The sequence below is a fragment of the Suncus etruscus genome, chromosome 1, assembly GCF_024139225.1.
Source record: "Suncus etruscus isolate mSunEtr1 chromosome 1, mSunEtr1.pri.cur, whole genome shotgun sequence".
Classification (NCBI taxonomy): Eukaryota; Metazoa; Chordata; class Mammalia; order Eulipotyphla; family Soricidae; genus Suncus; species Suncus etruscus.
In genome coordinates, this window is record NC_064848.1 from 70,733,456 (window position 1) to 70,752,630 (window position 19,175).

General features: G+C 39.8%; 1 protein-coding gene across 1 annotated transcript in view; it reads right to left on the bottom strand.

The window, feature by feature from the left end:
* DOCK8 (dedicator of cytokinesis 8) overlaps positions 1 to 19,175 on the bottom strand; it is a 192,716-nt gene that overhangs the window by 26,470 nt on the left and 147,071 nt on the right. Inside the window, exons 33-38 of the mRNA XM_049772796.1 lie at positions 11,726 to 11,822; positions 10,118 to 10,252; positions 8,766 to 8,918; positions 8,061 to 8,219; positions 6,294 to 6,394; positions 4,345 to 4,537 (exon numbers count right to left, since the gene is read on the bottom strand). Coding sequence (XP_049628753.1) covers positions 4,345 to 4,537; positions 6,294 to 6,394; positions 8,061 to 8,219; positions 8,766 to 8,918; positions 10,118 to 10,252; positions 11,726 to 11,822 — 838 coding nt within the window. The remainder of the gene's footprint in view (positions 1 to 4,344; positions 4,538 to 6,293; positions 6,395 to 8,060; positions 8,220 to 8,765; positions 8,919 to 10,117; positions 10,253 to 11,725; positions 11,823 to 19,175) is intronic.

Consider the following 19,175-nt stretch of genomic DNA (forward strand, 5'->3'; position numbering starts at 1 on the left):
GATGTTTCTAATTTGGAGGTGTCAGAAAATATAGAGATTCCATTGAAAGACAGCCTCCAAATGAAAATAATTACATTACATGTAATTATATACAATATAGAATTATATGCAATTTCCACGTGTAGAGGAACAGATTTGAAGCTATATAAAGGCCGTAGAAACCATAGTCAGAGAAAGAAAAGTCAGGGCAGATTTCCATGGCTTCCGAATTAGGGGAGTGACTTTCCCCATCCTTTAGTATAAAGCCTGAGACTGCCAGGTGTGGCCTAAAACCAAACCAAATCAAAATAAAAAGACAGGGCAAGGAGAAAAGTAAGAGCAGCATCTGAAAACACATCCATATTTACATTTGTTAAATAAACAGTTCATTCTGGGTGACAGAATTTTCCTAATCCTAGTTCCTTGAAAATCAGAGTCCTTGGAGTTATTTTCTTAAATAAGATATATTTATCCTTAATATTCAAATAGTTCTTTCCTCAATTTTCAAATTTAATGACTCAGAACAAGGTTGAAGCTGAAGCAAAATTATTAAAGATATCAACACTGGACATTTATTATTAATGCTTTCTAGAATGTCTGTATCCATCTATCAAATAATGCCTCCTGATTTTCTTTTGGTGTCCGAGACATTTAACTTCAGGCAAGGACCTCAACTCTGCCACAGCCAATCAGAGCATTCCATTTTTCTGTACATTCTGATTGGTTCAAGGATGAGTGCATGGCCCTGTCAGAACAAGTGAGATGCATGGGGGATTTTCACTCTAACCGATAGAAATGAGGCATCTCTCTTTCCTTTGGGATTTATACTTAGGAGGATGAAAGCTTAAGTATTTCTCAATGAGTGTGGGAAGGCTGTGAACAAAGCCAACATAACAGAAAGTGGAGACAGGATGTAGTGATGACATGGAGCTCTGATGACATTGTTTGGGCCCCAGGTCTAGTTTGGCTAGGAATACTCCAAGCTTTCTACCTTCAGGCAAGCTGTAGGCCAGTTCCTACTTTAAACCAATCTGGATTAACTATTCTGTTACTCACAAGCATACCTTTGGTATGTCTCAACTGAGAGGAAATAATTACTCATAAGCACTGTCAAAATTCATTCTGTAGTTGAGAATGGAACTTCTTTTTTTTTTTTTTTCATTTTTGTTTGTGAGTCATACCCAGTGATGTTCAGGAGTTACTCCTGGCTATGCTCTCAGAAATTGCTCCTGGCTTGGGGGACTACATGGGATGCCAGGGATAGAACCAAGGTTTGTGCTAGATCAGCACATGCAAGGCAAATGCCCTACTGCTGAGAAAGGAATTTATGAACATAACTTAAGAATCTCTGTGTATCACCCAGGCCTCATACTTAACAATTTTGCTATTTTCTCATTTTCCTTTCTCTTGGAGCTTTCCATAAATCTGAGGCTGTGTCACATAATATACAGGCAGAGCATTACATGTCCATTTTTAACTGCTTTGATCATAATTCCAGTTAAATGGGAAATGAAATAATTATACAATGTTATGTTCTTTGATTAGAATATGAAAGTTCATGAGAATAAGAAAACTGTTCAATAAATATGATATAAAAGAATGGATACATGCAGAAGAAAATAAGGAAAAAATAAAGCTATATACTCCCACTTAGGAAGAACGTAGACTATTTCTCTAATAACTATTCTATCTCACCTTGGCATCACTCATTATATGCAAACAACTTGAATTCTAAATGCAATTAGAAGAGTTAGACTTATGAAATGTAATTAAATAATAAAATGAAATTAATATTTAAGTTATAATATAAAATAAAATTTTATTAAATTTTTGTTTTTGTTTTTGTGCCACACCCAGTGATGCTCAGGGGTTACTACTGGCTATGAGCTCAGAAATCACTCCTGGCTTGGTGGACCATATGGGATGCCAGGGGATTGAACCGTGGTTAGCACGTGCAAGGCAGATGCCCTACCACTTGTGCCACCGCTCCGGCTCTTTAAAATTTATTTTTAAAATTTTGGTCAGTATTGAAGAAAAAGGGCAAAAAATAATTAAACAATTCTTTCCCAAATGTTCAGATTTAATGGAGCAGAACAAAGTTGAAACAGCAGTGAAATTATTAAAGATATCAACACTGGACATCAGTTATTAATAGACATCACAGTGAAATATAGTTCAATAATTAGACAAAAAAAAAGAAAGATGCATTAAGTACTAAAGCTAAAGCTAAAGATTTTCTGGGAATGAACAGAACAGTACTTAGAATATTTATCCTTGATAGTATCACATGACGTATATTTGGTGACAGAATAGATACATAAATACAGGTACAGAAATAATGTTTCTGATTTTCCTCTACTCCTCTAGAATTCAAAATAAGATAGACTTTTATTTTAGGATGAGTGTTTAATTTTTGTCATTTGAACAAACATTTCTGAATTGAGAAATTTTATTTGTGGAGAATAAAATCAGAATAAATATTTTTACAAATATAGTTTAAAAAGAAATGTTAAACAAATAGGAAACCAAATATTTTGAAGACCATAAGAAAGGAGATGTGGCTTATGTGGTAGTGCACAGGCCTTGCATGTATGAGGATCTCACACTTCCAGGTGTGGCACCCTCAACAATTGCAAAATAGTATGAGAGCCAGGGAACTATAACACCTGGTAAAGTCCTTGTCTTGCATGTGCTCAATCCAAGTTCAATCCCTGCCATCTCAGAGGGTCCCCTAAGCCCTACTAATGGTGATCCCTGAGCAACACTAGGTATGGTGCAAAACAAAACAAATCATAACAAAACAAAAAAAAACAAAGACCTTACAAATAATAAGTATGAGGTGACAGCAGCCTAGCAGGCAGTTTTCCTGTTCCAAGGAATTAGAAGTTTAGGTTCTACCAGCAGTGGCCCTGGTCACTGATTCTCTAAACCTGGGCAAGCTACTTTGAATTGTTTTTTCTATTTGGTTCACAGAACTTCATAATACTGAGTTGAAGCATCAGAATGTGAACAAAGCTTTTCATAAATTTAGTCTTTAAATTCAAATAAGTGTAAGACAAACACTTTCAAATGACATTGTGAGTTGGGCTTGAGAACTCATTTGTGGGTTCAGGGGTGGTCATTTCTATAAATCATGGTTCACTTAAAAATGTTCTCATGAAATTTCTATTTTCTCTAAAGGCTGTTAAGTGATACACCCAAAATATCCAAGAGGCCAAGGAGTATCCCAGCCTTAGCCAGTTTTGAGGCCTGGCAGACCCTGTCCTGTTAACTATGAGTAATATTTAGCTTATCTCAAGAAAATATTGATTCAGCCTCCCCCTATCTCCCAGATTAATTTAGTTCTTTCTTGTTGTTGAATTACAGTGTAGACACTCTAGATTCTGGGAGTGGAATCACAGGAATGGGCCATGAGGGAAATCATTTTTGCAATGTTTGGAAAAACGTTTCATGGCTGTCTGTATATTGTATCAACTACAGGTCACTGAGAAAAAGTTTTAAATAGTTTTATGAGAAACTGCTCTCTCCATTTCTTTACCTATACAGTGGGCATAAAACAAATACCTTCTCTATCTAGTGCCTGCTGCACTAGTTGATGGGGAAGGTCAAAGGAGAACAGGTCAAGAGAAATTAGAACTGTGCGAGTGGGAATGTCTAAAATATACTGAAGAGCCAGGAGATAGTACAGAGGTTAGAAGCATGACTAGCATGGATTTGCTCCCTGGCCTATCTAATCACTTGAGTAGCACTGGGTGAAGTTCTGGAGGATCACAAGCATTCCCACTATGACCCAGGTAATCTCCAGTCAGCTGAACAGCACCACCACATTCTTGGGCCCTTGCATTGAATTGCTGGCCAGTTAGCTGAACATTTCCTGAGGGACCTCCTGACTTCCTGAGCATCACTTGGAGGCTCCTCTCTTCACCTTCCCCACCATTGAGGGGAGATGTTGGCTCTAGACAAACTGTTTTAAAGAACCCAGGACCTCACACATGCAAGACAAATGGTCTATTGCTAAAAACTGATCCAGTCTTCCAGGTACATTTATTGTGAAAGATACTTTCCCAACCCCCAATTGATAATGCCACAACAGGAGGCTGATATATAGCTCTAATACAGTATTTTTTTAACCTTGAGTTAACTTTCGGGCCATATAATTATTTGTGATGGGAGGTGTCTTGTGCACTGTAGGATGGATAGCAGCATATCTGAATTCTACTTCTTACATGTCAGGAGCATTCAACCTCTTCCACCCAGTTGTAACACCAGGACTGTCTCTAGACACTGACACTTCTCCTTTCCGAGGAAGCATTTGCCTCCCACTGTAATGACTGCTCTAAAGGAAGCACTGAATTTGTACTCTACCTGGAAGCTGACACTGCCCACAGGCAGGTAGCTGTGGTCTTCCAGCATGCTCAGATACTCGGCCACTAAGGCAGCTGCATGTACTAGGCACATGGCGGCCTCAGTGTAGCATTTTTTCTTGGTGTGTTTCTCTGCCATATTCTGGAGCCAGGTCAACCGCAAATCAGGAGATGTCTGGTAACTCTTGGCAATTCTGAAGATAGATTGAAAAATTCAAGAATAGTAGTATATTTCTACTCTCTAGGAAGACTTTTTTCTCTTCAAGGGTCTTCCTCAAATAAGTGTTGCTTTCACTTTCAGGAAATGAGAGAAAGGGACTGATATACGTCCGATTTTCTCCACATTTTAAGGTTATGTTAGACCCTGAGTAATGGCATTTAGCTAAGACTTTACCGAGTTATGGAGCAGGGAAGAAGACTTGGTGAAATTTGCATATTTAATGAGTCTCTCATTTTCTTATACTGTAATAATAGAAAATGAAAGGAATCCTTCTTTGACATTGCATTAGAACAAATTTACCTCTATCAGTAGTTTCCCTGTATAAAGGCTGTAAGGGTAAAAGTTAAAGTACAGCTTAAAAATTGATCTGAGGGGCTGGAGTGGTGGCACAATGCGTCTGCTTTGCATGTGCTAATCTAGGACGAACCATGGTTCAATCCCCTGGCATTCCATATGGTCCCCTGAGCCAGGAGCAATTTCTGAGCACATAGCCAGGAGTAATCCCTGAGCTTCACCACCCGGTGTGACCCAAAAAACAAAAAACAAAAAAGAAAGAAAGAAAGAAAAAAAAGAGCTGAAACTAATACTATGCACATATATTTGAATATCATTCAAAATAATCTGAAATTCAAGTAACAGTTAATAGTTCTTTTCTCTCTCTCTCTCTTTTTATTTTTTTGGTTTTTCGAGCCACACCCATTTGATGCTCAGGGGTTACTCCTGGCTAAGCGCTTAGAAATTGCCCCTGGCTTGGGGGGACCATATGGGACGCTGGGGGATCAAACTGCAGTCCTTCCTTGGCTAGCACTTGCAAGGCAGACACCTTACCTCTAGCACCACTTCGCCAGGCCCGTCTTTTCTCTTATTCTAAGTAAGCAGAAAATTAGACTATAAATAGATACCCCACTTTAAGTTAGGAATATATATATATATAAAAGTATATATATGTACATATATATATATTTTTTTTTTTTTTTTTTTTACTTTATGGACCATACCCAGTGGTGCTCAGCTGTTACTCCTGGCTGTGAGCTCAGAATCACTCCTGGCAGGCTCAGGGGGCCATAGGGAATTCCAGGGATTAAACCCAGTTCATCTGGGTCAGCAGCATGCAAGGCAAACACCTTACTGCTGTGCTATCACTCCAGCCCTCAAATTAGGAATATATAATTGAAATTCATATTTAAATCAACCTGAATTTCTTTTTTGTAATTTACTTTATTTAAGGAAAATGTATGATATAGTTGACATAGTTGATTATAATACATTTGTTACTAGATAAGTGAAAGCAAAATTACTTGATAAAGAATAGAAAGAGAAGAAAGAGGAGGAAAAAAGAAGTACAGCGACATGCACATGGAAATTTGTGAAAATTATTAGATTTCCAATGAGGACATTAAGTCATCGTCAGTAAGCTTAATAAGCTCTTTTATCCTGAATTTCTTTAAGTTTCTACACACATTTTTGGATACCATCCTAAACAGTGTCCCCCTATTAATAAGAACTTTACAGTGATAAATCCACAAATAGTCTTTTGCTGTCTTGCTTTTATGAGGGTCAAGTTCATAAGTGCCACCAGGATCATCCCTGGCAGTGTCTGAAGGACATGGGGGTCACCTTTAATGGTATTGGAGGGAGGTGTCTGAGATCAAACCCAGACCCTTTCACAGATGAGACCTTACCACTAAAGCTCAGATGTCACCCTTTGCATTTTTACCAGAAGAGTTTACCTGTACATGAGATCCATAAGCATCTCAGGATCTTCCTGAAATTCCCTCATTTTCACGGTGTCATATAAGATGCTATTGAGATTGCAGAGAAGTTCCTCTACCTGAAAAAGAGGTTACACCTTCAAACCATTTTGGCTTTGGAGTTCATGGCAACAAATTAGGTCTGCATACAAAGTGCAAGAGAAAATCATAATTTTTTTTGGTTTTGTTTTGGAACCACACCCAGAAGCATTCGGAGGTTATTTCTGGCTCTGTGCTCAGAAATTAATCCTGGCAGCCTGAACCATAAGGGATGCCAGGGATTGAACTTAGGTTGGCTGTGTGCAAGGTAAATGCCCTACTTGCTGGGTCATCACTCAGGCCTCACCAGAGACAATCATGAATAGTTAGCTATCCCCTCCCTTCGTGGTCAGGGTTGCTCATGAGTAAAGGCAGGGCTCTTACATGCAAAGCAACTCTTTGAAGCTGGGACTTTTCCTGGAACTGGATAGGTTCCCTTCAAGGAGTAATGGTTTGTAGGTGGAGAAGTATATACTGGTTTCCTGAAGCCTCATCTTTGCAGATCCAAGTGCTTTTGAGGTCCAGATGTGAGTTAGCGATTGGGATTTACAAATTAGCCTTTATGGGGCTGGAGCGATAGCTCAGTGTGGGTTGCACAAAGCCAACCCAGGTTTGATTTCTGGCATCCCACATGGTCACAGGAGCTTGTGAGGAGTAATTTCTGAATGCAGAGCCAGGAGTAACTCATGAGAACTAGTAACTCCTGAGAACTGGTGGGTGTGACCCCCAAACAAATAAGCAAAAACAAACCAAATTAACCCCTAAAATTGATAATACATTCTCTCTCCCATAGCTGACTATTTAAATTAGTTTGGACTAATCTACTACAATCTAAAAAGTCCTAAAGCAGTTTTTCTCAATGGAGTGCTAAATGACCCTCAGTGACAGGTAAACATTAAATTGAGGTGATAGCAAAAACACCAAACAGGAGTCAGTTGGTAGGATGTGTGTGTGTGTGTGTGGGGGGGAGCATAGGAAGGAAAACAAGATAGGCAGGGGCCACGGTGGGAAAAAGATTGATAAATACTGTCCTAAATGTACCTGGGAACATTTTGTGAATTTTAAGATATGAAGGAGCAGAGGCAGGTGAGTACCTCAGATTAAGTTCCCTTTATCTATACCTACATATCCTATATTATTACTTCTCCCCCAATGCCATATGCTAATACCTGGATGGTCAGACCCACCTATAGCTGGGAGGGGTCTGTAGTTGGTAATTAAGGTGTTGCCTGGGTGGAGAGAGGAGAGAGCAGACATCACTAGGATGGATGGAGGGCAGTGAAGGAGACTGCTTAAAAAAGCTTAGCTTAGAAGCCATGTGGAGAAATGCACATGACAGTTAGGGCCTTGAAATAAAGCTGGATTTCTCCTGAAACTTCAACTGACTGCCTGTGGATCATTTCTCTGCCGTTACCCTGCAACTTACAGACCCACTGGCTCTATGGGCTACAGGCGCCGGGCTGGGCCCTGAAAGGCCTCACCCCACAACACTAGGACTCTATATTTTATATTTAAACACTATATCATCACATATCAGCTACATTATAATAATATGGTAATTAAAATTCATATATAAATAAATATAATCATGTGATATGATTAACACTGTGCAGTATGGTATATATAATTAACATATATATGATTAATATGAGTCAATTTTGGTTGATTCCAAGGCACATGTGAAAGAAGGCTTCTTCTTCAGTTTACCTGGACAGGGAAAGGGGTGGACTGCATGGCTGTGTCCTCCTCTGCATAGGCCAAAATTGTTCTCAAGGACTTTCTCAGATGCTCTTCATTAAAGTCCGGTGCTTTGCCCACCAAAGAAGCCAAAGACATGGTCACTTGCATCTTTACTCTTGCAAAGTTCTGCATGAGGAAAAAAGCCCACCTAAGTAAGATAGTAAGACAGTAAAGCCAGACATCATTGACTCTCTAAATGCTTCTTTGATCTCAGTCTTGATAATTTTCTTTCTGTTAATAAAATGTGAGCTAGTCTTTGAACAAGATTTATATTGTTAAAATGGTTTCTCTCTCACACATATATACACACACACACACACATGACAGCTTTTAATCTACATGTGTTCATTCATGTCTTTTATGTAAGGGACAAAGTTGGGCTTCACCCAGTGGTGTTCAGAGGCTATTCCTGAATCTATGTCAGGAGGAACTCATGGGCATGTTTAGAGGAATCATATTTATTTCTTAATGAAACACATGGAAAGGAACTTGTGCCTGCATCTAGTCTGATGTGACTGAATGTAAATGGAAATCAAAGCCACTTTTCATATGTAATCATGCCTTCCACACAGGACAAAAGTAATTTCTATCCTGCTAACTTTTCCTCAAATACACATTTTGTATTGACTTTTTCCATAGAGTCGGGGTCATGCAGCTAGTCTGGGCTCTTACACTGGTAGCTCCGAAGCTAAATCTCATGAGAAGGTAAAGGGTGGCACAGGCTTGGCTCCGGGTCACATCCATGCTGCTGCTGCAGTGATGTAATACTCGCTGGCAGAGATCAGCACACTGTTCCACTTCCTCCTCAAACAGCAGGTCTCCAAACTAGGAGGAATACAAAGAATCATTAGCCATCACATGCAGAGTCACATGCTTTCTGGACTGGGGCCCTGTAGAAATAAACTTTGCTTGGATAAGCAAGAAGCCCAGGAGAGTTAATGCATAGCTCCATAAAGATAATGAGCTGCTTAGGTCAGAAGGTGGATGGAAGCAATGGAATTGACTGAAGATTTAATTATGAACAAGACAACTAAGGCCAGGGCTGTGCCAGTAGACTGTTCTTCAGGCTGCTTTCACTAACAAAGTCACAACACTAAAGGCATTATCTTGAGATTCTTGGATTCCTTGGAAGTGACTGGTAGTTCATAACAAATGATTTTATAGAGGATTGAAAAAGAACCCCATTTCCTAAGTAGAAAATATCCTATTTAGAAGGCAGCCAGTTTAGATGTTCAAAACAGGGAGATGTTGTGGAACTAGCTCAAAGGGTTGGAGTCCATGTCTAGATGTGATGCCACTTGGTCCCCTGAACACTGCTGGGTGTGACCCATGAGCACTTAGATGGGAGTTGTCTCCAGTGGGGATTGATATAGTTCAAAAACAAATGAGAGTAACAGAATAAAAGAGAGAGAGAGGCACAGACAAATAGAAATAATAATCTATATAGATCACTGTACTTCAGAAAAACCTCAATTCTTTAGGCTATGAGAAAGTTATTTCTTAACTTTTTGGTATTTTATGATACATCAATTTTTAAGACTCACTATATGAGAGTTATGGTTCTTGTCTTTTTAAAAATATTTTGTTATGATATGAAGATTACAATATTATTAATAATACTATAATTACAATATTATTAATAATGGTTTTTCATACACATAATTTCAATACCACACCCATTACCCATCACTGATTCTTGTCTCAATCTCACTTAGATGTGGTTTTAAGGAGAAAAAGTGAAAGATAAAGTTTGCTCAACTGATTTTGCTCTCCTTTTCTGTTTGAGGGGCTACTCACAACTTCTGTAGTTCAACCCACATTTCAAAAGTGAGCCACCATTTTCAGCTCTGTGGAGGAATACCTGCAGGATCAGCGCATCTGTTACCTCTTAGAGGAACTTAAGATCTTTACTGTGATGTCACTTATTACAAGACTCTGGGGTTTAGTGCACCTGGAGAAGTGTGAAACTAGATGAGAATCTTACCTCTTAATTAAATGTAGGAAAACAAGCAACCTGTGTTTACCTTGGCAATGAGAGCACGGAGTGTCGCAAAGCAGTGAGTCAAGTAGGTGGTGCTCTGATCACAGCTCAGAGAATTCACCAGGACCCTTAGAACACCTCCCAAAATACTGTCTTTGCAGTCCAGAGCAGAGCTAGCCTGTGGAAAGAGAAGAGTGCACCACTGAGCCCAGTGCCAGGGAAGGGAAGACACACTAGGACTTTGGTGATTTGCAGAGATTGTGGTTCGCTTGCCAAGACCTTTCCAGTTTGGTTAGCCACGTATTACATATCTCCGTTACAATGAGATCTAAGTCCTGTTTCATAATGACTATTTCAAAACTCCCAACTGACTTAGAATGTATGCCTAGTTCTGATAACTAGCTTTAACCAAATTATAAGACATACCTCCCCTTATCCTGGGTAATAGTTTCTGGAATGGTCCCTTCTTTATTTTTTTTTACAACAAAATTGTGGAGCTGGATAGATAGTAAAGTGGATAGGGCACTTGCCTTGCATGCAGATGACCTGGTTCAGTCATCAGCACATATGGCTCCCTGAGTACCAGCAGGAGTGACCCCCTGAGCACAGAGTCAGGAGTAATTCTGAGTACTATTGAGTAAGACTCAAAAACCATAAAACAACCCCCTGAAAAAAAAAAACCCTCACACAATTGTAGGCTTCCAGTACAATATGAGTTGCAAGGCAGACAAGATTTGGGCAGGACTACATCACAACAATAACTACAAGTTTGCACCATCTTTGAAATGGTCAAAGTATTTTCAGGACTGATGTTACTTACATATCTAAAAAATGTTGTATAAAGATATAACCAATGTGATATAGGTATTTCTTTTCTTGTCTTTATTTTTCTATAATAATAGCTCCTTTCAGACAACTTAAAGGTTGGAAACTGTGTTTAAATATTTCTTCTAAACTTAAAAAAGCAATAGGGGAATCTACTCTAATAAATTAGTTCTCCAGGTAAAAATGCAAGGGCTCTTTTTCAGATCAACTAAAAAAATGCACTGTTATCTAGATTTCTTGAGAATTTTTAAAAACATTTACTTAAAAGATGAAATTTGTATAACTGGTTGTATTATGATAAAATTCAAGTGACAGTGAAATTTTCTACAACTGGGAAGGCAAATTCCTGGTATAAATGTCTGTCTGCACTATTATGTACTTGAGCAGCCATCATTAATCACACTAACAAACCATTTCTTTTAGCTATTCTAGTCATAATTTTAGATATCAATATATTCAACTGGAGTTGATCCATTAAACATCAACACAATGAAGCAATCACTTTCCTCATTCTAGATAATGAACCAGAAGCTCGACATCCACATAATAAACTTGGTACATAATCAGACAAATATAACCATGTGTGTCAAATTGCTAAACAGCTCGCTCTTTTTCTGAGTAAACAGCAAGTCAGAGAAGTATGAAGAATGCCCAGCATCTCTGGAATTTGTAGAGTAAACATTATGTTCAACAGAAAACATACTTCATAATGTCATTTTGGAAAAAAAAAGTCTTTTTGGGATCATTTGATTTCTTTCAGACTTTTATAAAGATAATTTTCATTCCACATATTCATTCTGAGTAGATCAGTATTCATTTTCCTCACCTGGATAATGTTTTCTTGCATATCCAGAATGATTAAATTTGCTTCTGTGGCCAGGTTACCACTGATCAAGGCTTCTTGATCTAACTCAGCTTTTGTTCTAAAAAAAAAAAAAAAAGAACAAAAGAGATGTCAAATTAAAGTGCGTCTCCAACCTGGCCATAATCCAATGATGGTAATCTATGCACCATGGCATCAAGAAAACCTCTGAATAGGTATCTCTGACATAGGAACAGGCACTTATCCACAGGTAACAGAGGAGGAGCAAAGGGTGCTTTCTATAATTAGTGTCTGCTTAGGAAAATTGTCTATGTCAAGCTTCCAGGCCATCCTCACCCCCACTATTATAAATAATGATGACAATTATAAAAATAACAAAATGGGTCAAAAAGCAATTATTAGTTGCTGCTAACAATTAGGCTGGCTGGTTGGATTTCCCACCTCAAGCCCCAGGGACATTCCTGCAGAAGAACCCTTTTTAGATCTGAGAAAGAGAAACCTTGGTGACAAGTTGGCAGGAGTGAGACTGGGTGTGAAGTGAAACTGGAAAAACGGCGGCACTGTCAGATTAGGTAAGAGTGATGCTTCAGAACCAGGCCAGGGAAGAGTGTAGTTGCTTGACTTTCTAAACATGTATGGATCACTGAGTCAAGCCTTCTGTCCTTTTTCCAATGAGGAAGAGGTTGCATTCCTGAGGACAGATAGGCTGTCTACCATCCTGCTGGAACATGATTGGTTCTTCCTAAGGGGGAGTGGGACATTGCCTGTGTTGTTTTTCTACTTAGAAGCACTGTAAGACACTGGAACATTTTATGCACATAAAATCCAAGTGAGTCTGGAAAGGGATAAGGCATGTCACTTAAAGTCGGTTGCTAAAAGAGTGGTCTGTGACAAATTGCTTTTTCCAAGATGCCCGGGACCATGTTATCCTGGGATAAAGCAATATTCTTGGTGTAGCATTGTAATTCCTTAGTCCCATCACTAACAATGGGGGTCATGGCTGGCTTCTATGTACCAACAGGGAACTAATGCAGAGTAAGAATTCCTCTGTGGTTAAATGTGCTCATGTTGAGGTGAGATAGGATAGTGGGCTGGATATTTGCATTGCATGCTCAATCCCCGGGACCCTGGATGGTCCCCTGAGCTTGTCAGGAATAATTTCTGAGCACAGAGCCTGGAGTATGCCCTGAGCACTTCTGGGTATGGCACCAAAACAAAACAGGAAGGGTTCATGTTGAGGATAAACTCTTGGGTTCTCTTGACATTTTCTCTTATTCACTAAGTGATAACATTATGAACATGAAGTAAAAAATAAAGTGATTTTTAAATGAATTTCCTGAGACGTTTAGATTCAAAACAAAGCCACTCCACAGGAACAACATGGAAGACCACCTGTATTATTTCCATTCTGTGGCAATCGTTCTAAAATAAAATAAATTAACTAAAAGTAAGAAGAAACAGGTGAGGCCTAATTTTTAATATAGTTTCCTTAACTCAATATATATTTTAAAATTGTCAATGTGTAATTGTTATCAATTGCTAATAATACACTTTATAGTCCTACATTCATAGCAAAATCTGGTGTGTATGTTTTCCTTTATACAAATACTGGGGTTAAAAATCTAGAGATCGGAGAGATAGCACAGCGGCGTTTGCCTTGCAAGCAGCCGATCCAGGACCAAAGGTGGTTGGTTCGAATCCCGGTGTCCCATATGGTCCCCCGTGCCTGCCAGGAGCTATTTCTGAGCAGACAGCCAGGAGTAACCCCTGAGCACCGCCGGGTGTGGCCCAAAAACCAAAAAAAAAATAAAAAAAAAATCTAGAGATGATGGGGCTGGAGAGGTAGTATAGTGGGTACAGTGTTTGCACACTGTATAGTGCTTATATAATGCCTTGACCCAAGTTTGATCACTGGCATCCTATGGGTCCCCTGAGGTCCTACAAGGAGTGATCCCTAAGTTTAAAAATCAGAGTATATATATACTCTGAGAACTGCTGAGTATGATACTCTCTTTCTATAAAAAAAGGTCTAGAGATGATGGATCAATATAAGGATCCATCAGTTATGAAGTCAAAAAAAGAAAAATCCAATAAAGACAATTTCAATATTTGAAAAAAAAAACGAAACAAATAGTGTATTTAGGGTACAGGGAGATATGTTAAAGGGTTGGAACACTTTCTTGATTCAGAAGGACCAGGTTGGATCCAAAGCATTTCATGGTTCTCTCCCCAAGTAATCCCAGGTGTACCTACACCAAGCCCTCTGCCTAATGGGCTCAAAGGCTATATTCCAGGGCTGGAGGTGATAGCATAGTGGCAGGACATGTTTCCTTGCATGCAACCAACCTAGGACAGATCCAGGTTTAATCACATGCATTCCTTATGGGTCCCCCAAGCCTACCAGGAGTGATTTCTGAGTACAGAGACAGGAGTAAACCCTGAGTTGCTGCAGGTGTGACCCCCACCCCCAATTTGCTATATTGCCCTCATATGTTTTTCATTAACTTTCTTTTTGGTGGGCATAATCTAGGCAATATCTTATATTTACTATTATGCTATCTTACTTTAAGTCAGTGCTTCTCAAATAGTGGGGCACCGCCCCCCAGGAGGAGCGTGAGGCTCCTTAAAGGGGGTGCGTTTGAGCTCAGCAAACACTGTCATAACAAGCTAACCCCCGTGGTTTATGTCTCTGTATATCTCTGGAGTTGAGAGTTGTGTGTCCTGCTTCAAAGCCTGCTTCAGAAAGCTATGCATTGCAAACGTGCTCATTGTAGCATTAATCCAGACATCACCTCTGATTAAAAAATTAGCTCGAATTATTTATATATTTTTTGTTTTTCAGGTTAAAGTTTCTTTTAAATAAAGATACTATTTCAGGGGGGGAGGTGCATGGGGAGGAGGACGGTGCAGACATTTTGGCTTCTGGTTTCCTCTTTGATTCTGGGAGAATAGCTCTTGCCAGGTATGGGGTTTGGGGAGGCCCCATACCAGAGCCTTTCTCCCTAGCCTGGGGAGTGCTGGGAGGCTTGGCAGACCCCCAGCCGTCCTTGTCTTTTTCCCCTGACTCCAGGCCTTCCCTGGGTGCCAGCTCAGATGGCCAGAAGTGGGTTCAGGTGGACTCTTAGTGGTCCTCAGGTTCCCCCCCTCCCTCTCTACTTCCAGGGGGGAGGTGCATGGGGAGGGAGGGCGGCAGACATCTGGCTTCTGTTTCCTTTTTGATTCTGGAGACCAGCTCTTGCCAGGTATGGGGGTTTGGGGAGGCCCCATACCAGAGCCTTTCTCCCTAGCCTGGGGGAGTGCTGGGAGGCTTGGCAGGGCCCCTCAGCCATCCTTGTCTTTTCTCCCCTGACTCCAGGCCTTCCCTGTGGTGCCAGCTCAGATGGGCCAGGAAGTGGGGTTCAGGTGTACTCTTAGTGGTCCCTCAGGTTCCCCCTCCCTCCATACTCCAGTGGGGAGGTGCATGCGGAGGAGGGTGGGCAGACATTTGACTTCCGATTTCCTCCTTGATTCTGGGAGACCAGCTCTTGCCAGGTATAGGGTTTTTCTCCCCTGGACTTCAGTCTTCCCTGGGCACCGGTCTAGGGTGGACTCTATAGGGGTCAACAGGATTTCCCCCATCTCTCCCTACACTACTGGGAAAGCGCTCTGGGAGGAGGGCAGGCTGTTCTAGCACTGGTTTATGTTGGGACAGTCAGTGGAAATTTTTTCTCTTTGTTTTCATATTGATAGTATTGTGTGCATATATTCTATATATCCATAATATCCATCTGTATGGGGACCTTGATACTGCCTCTACAAAGCTCATTTCTAATATTTTTACTGCCTCAGTTCCAACCCTTACTTCCCGCCCATCCTCCCATGTAGGTGCAACTCATGACATGAAGCTCACCACATAGAGTGATAAGTGCAGTTAGAGAAATACTACACTGAAAACTATCATAACAATGTGAATGAATGAGGAAAAAAGAAAGCCTGTCTCGAGTACAGGTGTAGGTGGGTGGGGAGTAGTAGATCTGGGAAACTGGTGGTGGGAATCCTGCACTGGGTGAAGGGAGGTGTTCTTTACATGACTGTAATCATACAACTATTTATATTTATATTTTGTAATTATATTTGGTAATCACGGTGTTTAAATAAAGATAATTAAAAAAATAACAAACCTTTGAAAAAAATAAAGATACTATTTACAGTCATGCAGGGGCACAAAACAATGTTTTCTTCTTCCTGGGGGGGGCATGACAGGAAATATTGAGAAGCACTGCTTTAAGTATACAGTGATATTTATATATTCATACCACCACCAACACTAATCTGTGTTTCTTTTGTTGTCTTTATTTTGGGCCACACCCTGCAGTGTTCAGGGTTTATTCCTTGTGGTGCTTAGGGGACCCTATGTGGTGTTGGGAACCAAATCAGAGTTGACTGTATACAAGGCAAGACTTTAAATTCCTATAACTATCTTCTCTGCCCTTTAATCTGTTCTTTTTTATGTTTTAAGCCCATCAGTTATTTACATAAAACAATTGCTCTCAAATTGGCTGCACAAAGAGAATTACTAAGGAAGTTGTTTTTTTTTTAAATCAAATATTGGTCTCAGCTCTCATGGTTACATATGGATGCTGTGAACCTTAAAGTCCTCTAAGTAAGTCTAGTGTATAGCCCAGTGAGACACTGCTGGAGGTAGGGCTAAGAGAGAAGGAATGTGTGTGCGCACGTGGGTGCAGGTGTGTGTGTGGTGTGTGTGTGTGTATGTTGTGTGTGTGTGTGTACAGTTGCATATGTGTGTGTATGTTGTGTGTGTTTTGCCAGGAATCCAACCATTCCTCCACATTTTGGCCCTGAAAAGTACCTTCTCTAAAGGAATGAGTGCCAACATAATTGAAAGTGATCAAAAGAAAAATCTGAAAGCACTATTATATCAGAAATGTTTCTCAGGGGGCCAGAGAGATAGCATGGAGGTAGGGTGTTTGCCTTGCATGCAGAAGGACGATGGTTCGAACCCGACATCCCATATGGTCCCCCACGCCTGCCAGGAGCGATTTCTGAGTCTAGAGCCAAGAGTAACCCCTGAGCGCTGCCAGGTGTGACCCAGAAAACAAAAAACAAAAAAAACCAACCAAAAAAAAACCAACCAAAAAACTCCAAGAAATGTTTCTCAATGGGCAAGAGAGAGAGAGAGAGAGAGAGAGAGAGAGAGAGAGAGAGAGAGAGAGAGATGAGAGAGAGAGTGAGAGAAGAGAAGCGGAAGAGAGAGAAGAGAAGAGAAGAGAGAGAAGAGAAGAGAAGAGAAAGAGTATGTGTTAAGGCACTTGCCTTACATATTGTTAACAATGGGATCATGGATGTGGCCTCCAAACCTGATTCACCCTACCCATCTCCAATTTATCAAATTGAAAAGTTGGGTCATTACTTTTATATCATGGTTTTTATCATTGCATAATTTTACCATAATTTCTACTTAAAAAATAAAAAGAAAGAAAGGAAAAGAAAAAAATATTGCCACAAGCTGAAGTGTAGATACAGTGGGTCAGCTCTTTGCCTTGCCACAGTCAAACTATAGCTGTCACCCCATATTATAGCCCCCAGATCATCAGCAGGAGTGATCCCTGAGCAGAGGAGGAATAAGCCCTGAGTGAATCCAGGTGCTGGTTAAAATAAAAAACAAACAAAAAACAAAAAACCCAAATAACAAAAAAGAAGAGGAGGAGGAGGAGAAGAAGAAGAGAAGAAGAAGGAAGAAGAAGAGAGAAGAAGAAGAAGAAGAAGAAGAAGAAAGAAGAAGAAAGAAGAGAAGAAGAAGAAAAAGAAAGAAGTAAGGAAGAAAGGAAGAAAGAAAGAAAGAAGAAGAAGAAGAAGAAGAAGAAGAAGAAGAAGAAGAAGAAGAAAGAAAGGAAGAAAGAAAGAAGAAAGAAAAGAGAAAGAAAGAAAGAGAGAGAAAGAAGAAGAAAGAAAGAAAGAAAGAAAGAAAGAAAGAAGAAAGAAAGAAAGAAAGAAAGAAAGAAAGAAAGAAAGAAAGAAAGAAAGAAAATACATTGTACATTCAGGTCTGAAGAGGCAAAGCATTTGCTCTAGCAATGAGCAATTCATGAGCGCTGAGCCAGAGAATCAGAAGATCCTGCCGTGTGTGCAAGACTGGTATGCTGACTATGGGCAAAGTTGCCCAAACACCAGTTTGCACAGCCAGGCAGAGCATTCCTTGCTCGACTCCTCAGACTGCTTCCATTTCATCAAATGGATGACCTGATGATCTCAGCAATTCTCTAACATCTAATTAGAGGCGTATTAAAAATAATTTTTTGTATTGCTTGAGTAAGAATATATAAACTGCCCCAACTAGATATCTTATACATCAGTTCACGGAACAGAGAGTAAGAATACAGCACACAGGGGCCGGAGAGATAGCACAGCGGTGTTTGCCTTGCAAGCAGCTGATCCAGGACCAAAGGTGGTTGGTTCGAATCCCAGTGTCCCATATGGTCCCCCGTGCCTGCCAGGAGCTATTTCTGAGCAGACAGCCAGGAGTAACCCCTGAGCAATGCCGGGTGTGGCCCAAAAACCAAAAACCAAAAAAAAAAAAAAAAAAAAAAAAAAAAAGAATACAGCACACCAAAGAAATGGATCTTATTGGTAACACTGACAACATAGTTTCTCAAGTTACATCTATCCTAAAAAATGTTGGTCTTTTTCATGATTCAAGAAAAATTGGAGACCTGAAAGTCCCATAAGTGGACTAGAATGACTCATTCTGTGCTGACAACAAACATAGTCATTTGTTTTTATTCACCAAATAACTGTTATCTAAGTCTCTCCCACCCATAACTTTGATGAGTGCTTCCAACACTGAGGATGATTGAACCCCAATATTCAGGAGGACACCTGATACCAAGAGGAATAGCAGATAGGAATAGCAGATAGCAGATAGGAATAGCAATATCTAGTCAACAGAATTATCTGTAAATGTACATCTAAACACACAGCCATTGTAGCTATCACACTCTATGTATATGATCACTTTATATACATACATATGCTCATGCACAAAGAGAACCATTGTTAATATTTTGGAAAACAATATGAATATTCCTCAAAAACTAGAAACTGAGCTTCCATATGATCCAGCAATACCACTCCTAGAGATATACCTTAGGAACTCAAAAACACCATGCAGAAAAGCCCTCTGCATTCTTATGTTCACTGTGGCACTATTTATAATAGCCAGAATCTGGAAACACCCAGGTGCCTGATGACAGATGAGTGGCTAAAAAAGAACAGTGGCACATCTATACAAAGAAATATTATATAACTTAAGAAAAATTAAGTCATGGAATTTGCTTATACATAGATAGCTATTGAGATTCTTATGCTGAGTGAAATGAGTTAGAGGGGAGGGATAGACATAGAACAATCTCTCTCATCTATGGTATATAAAAAATAATAAACAATATGGTAATAA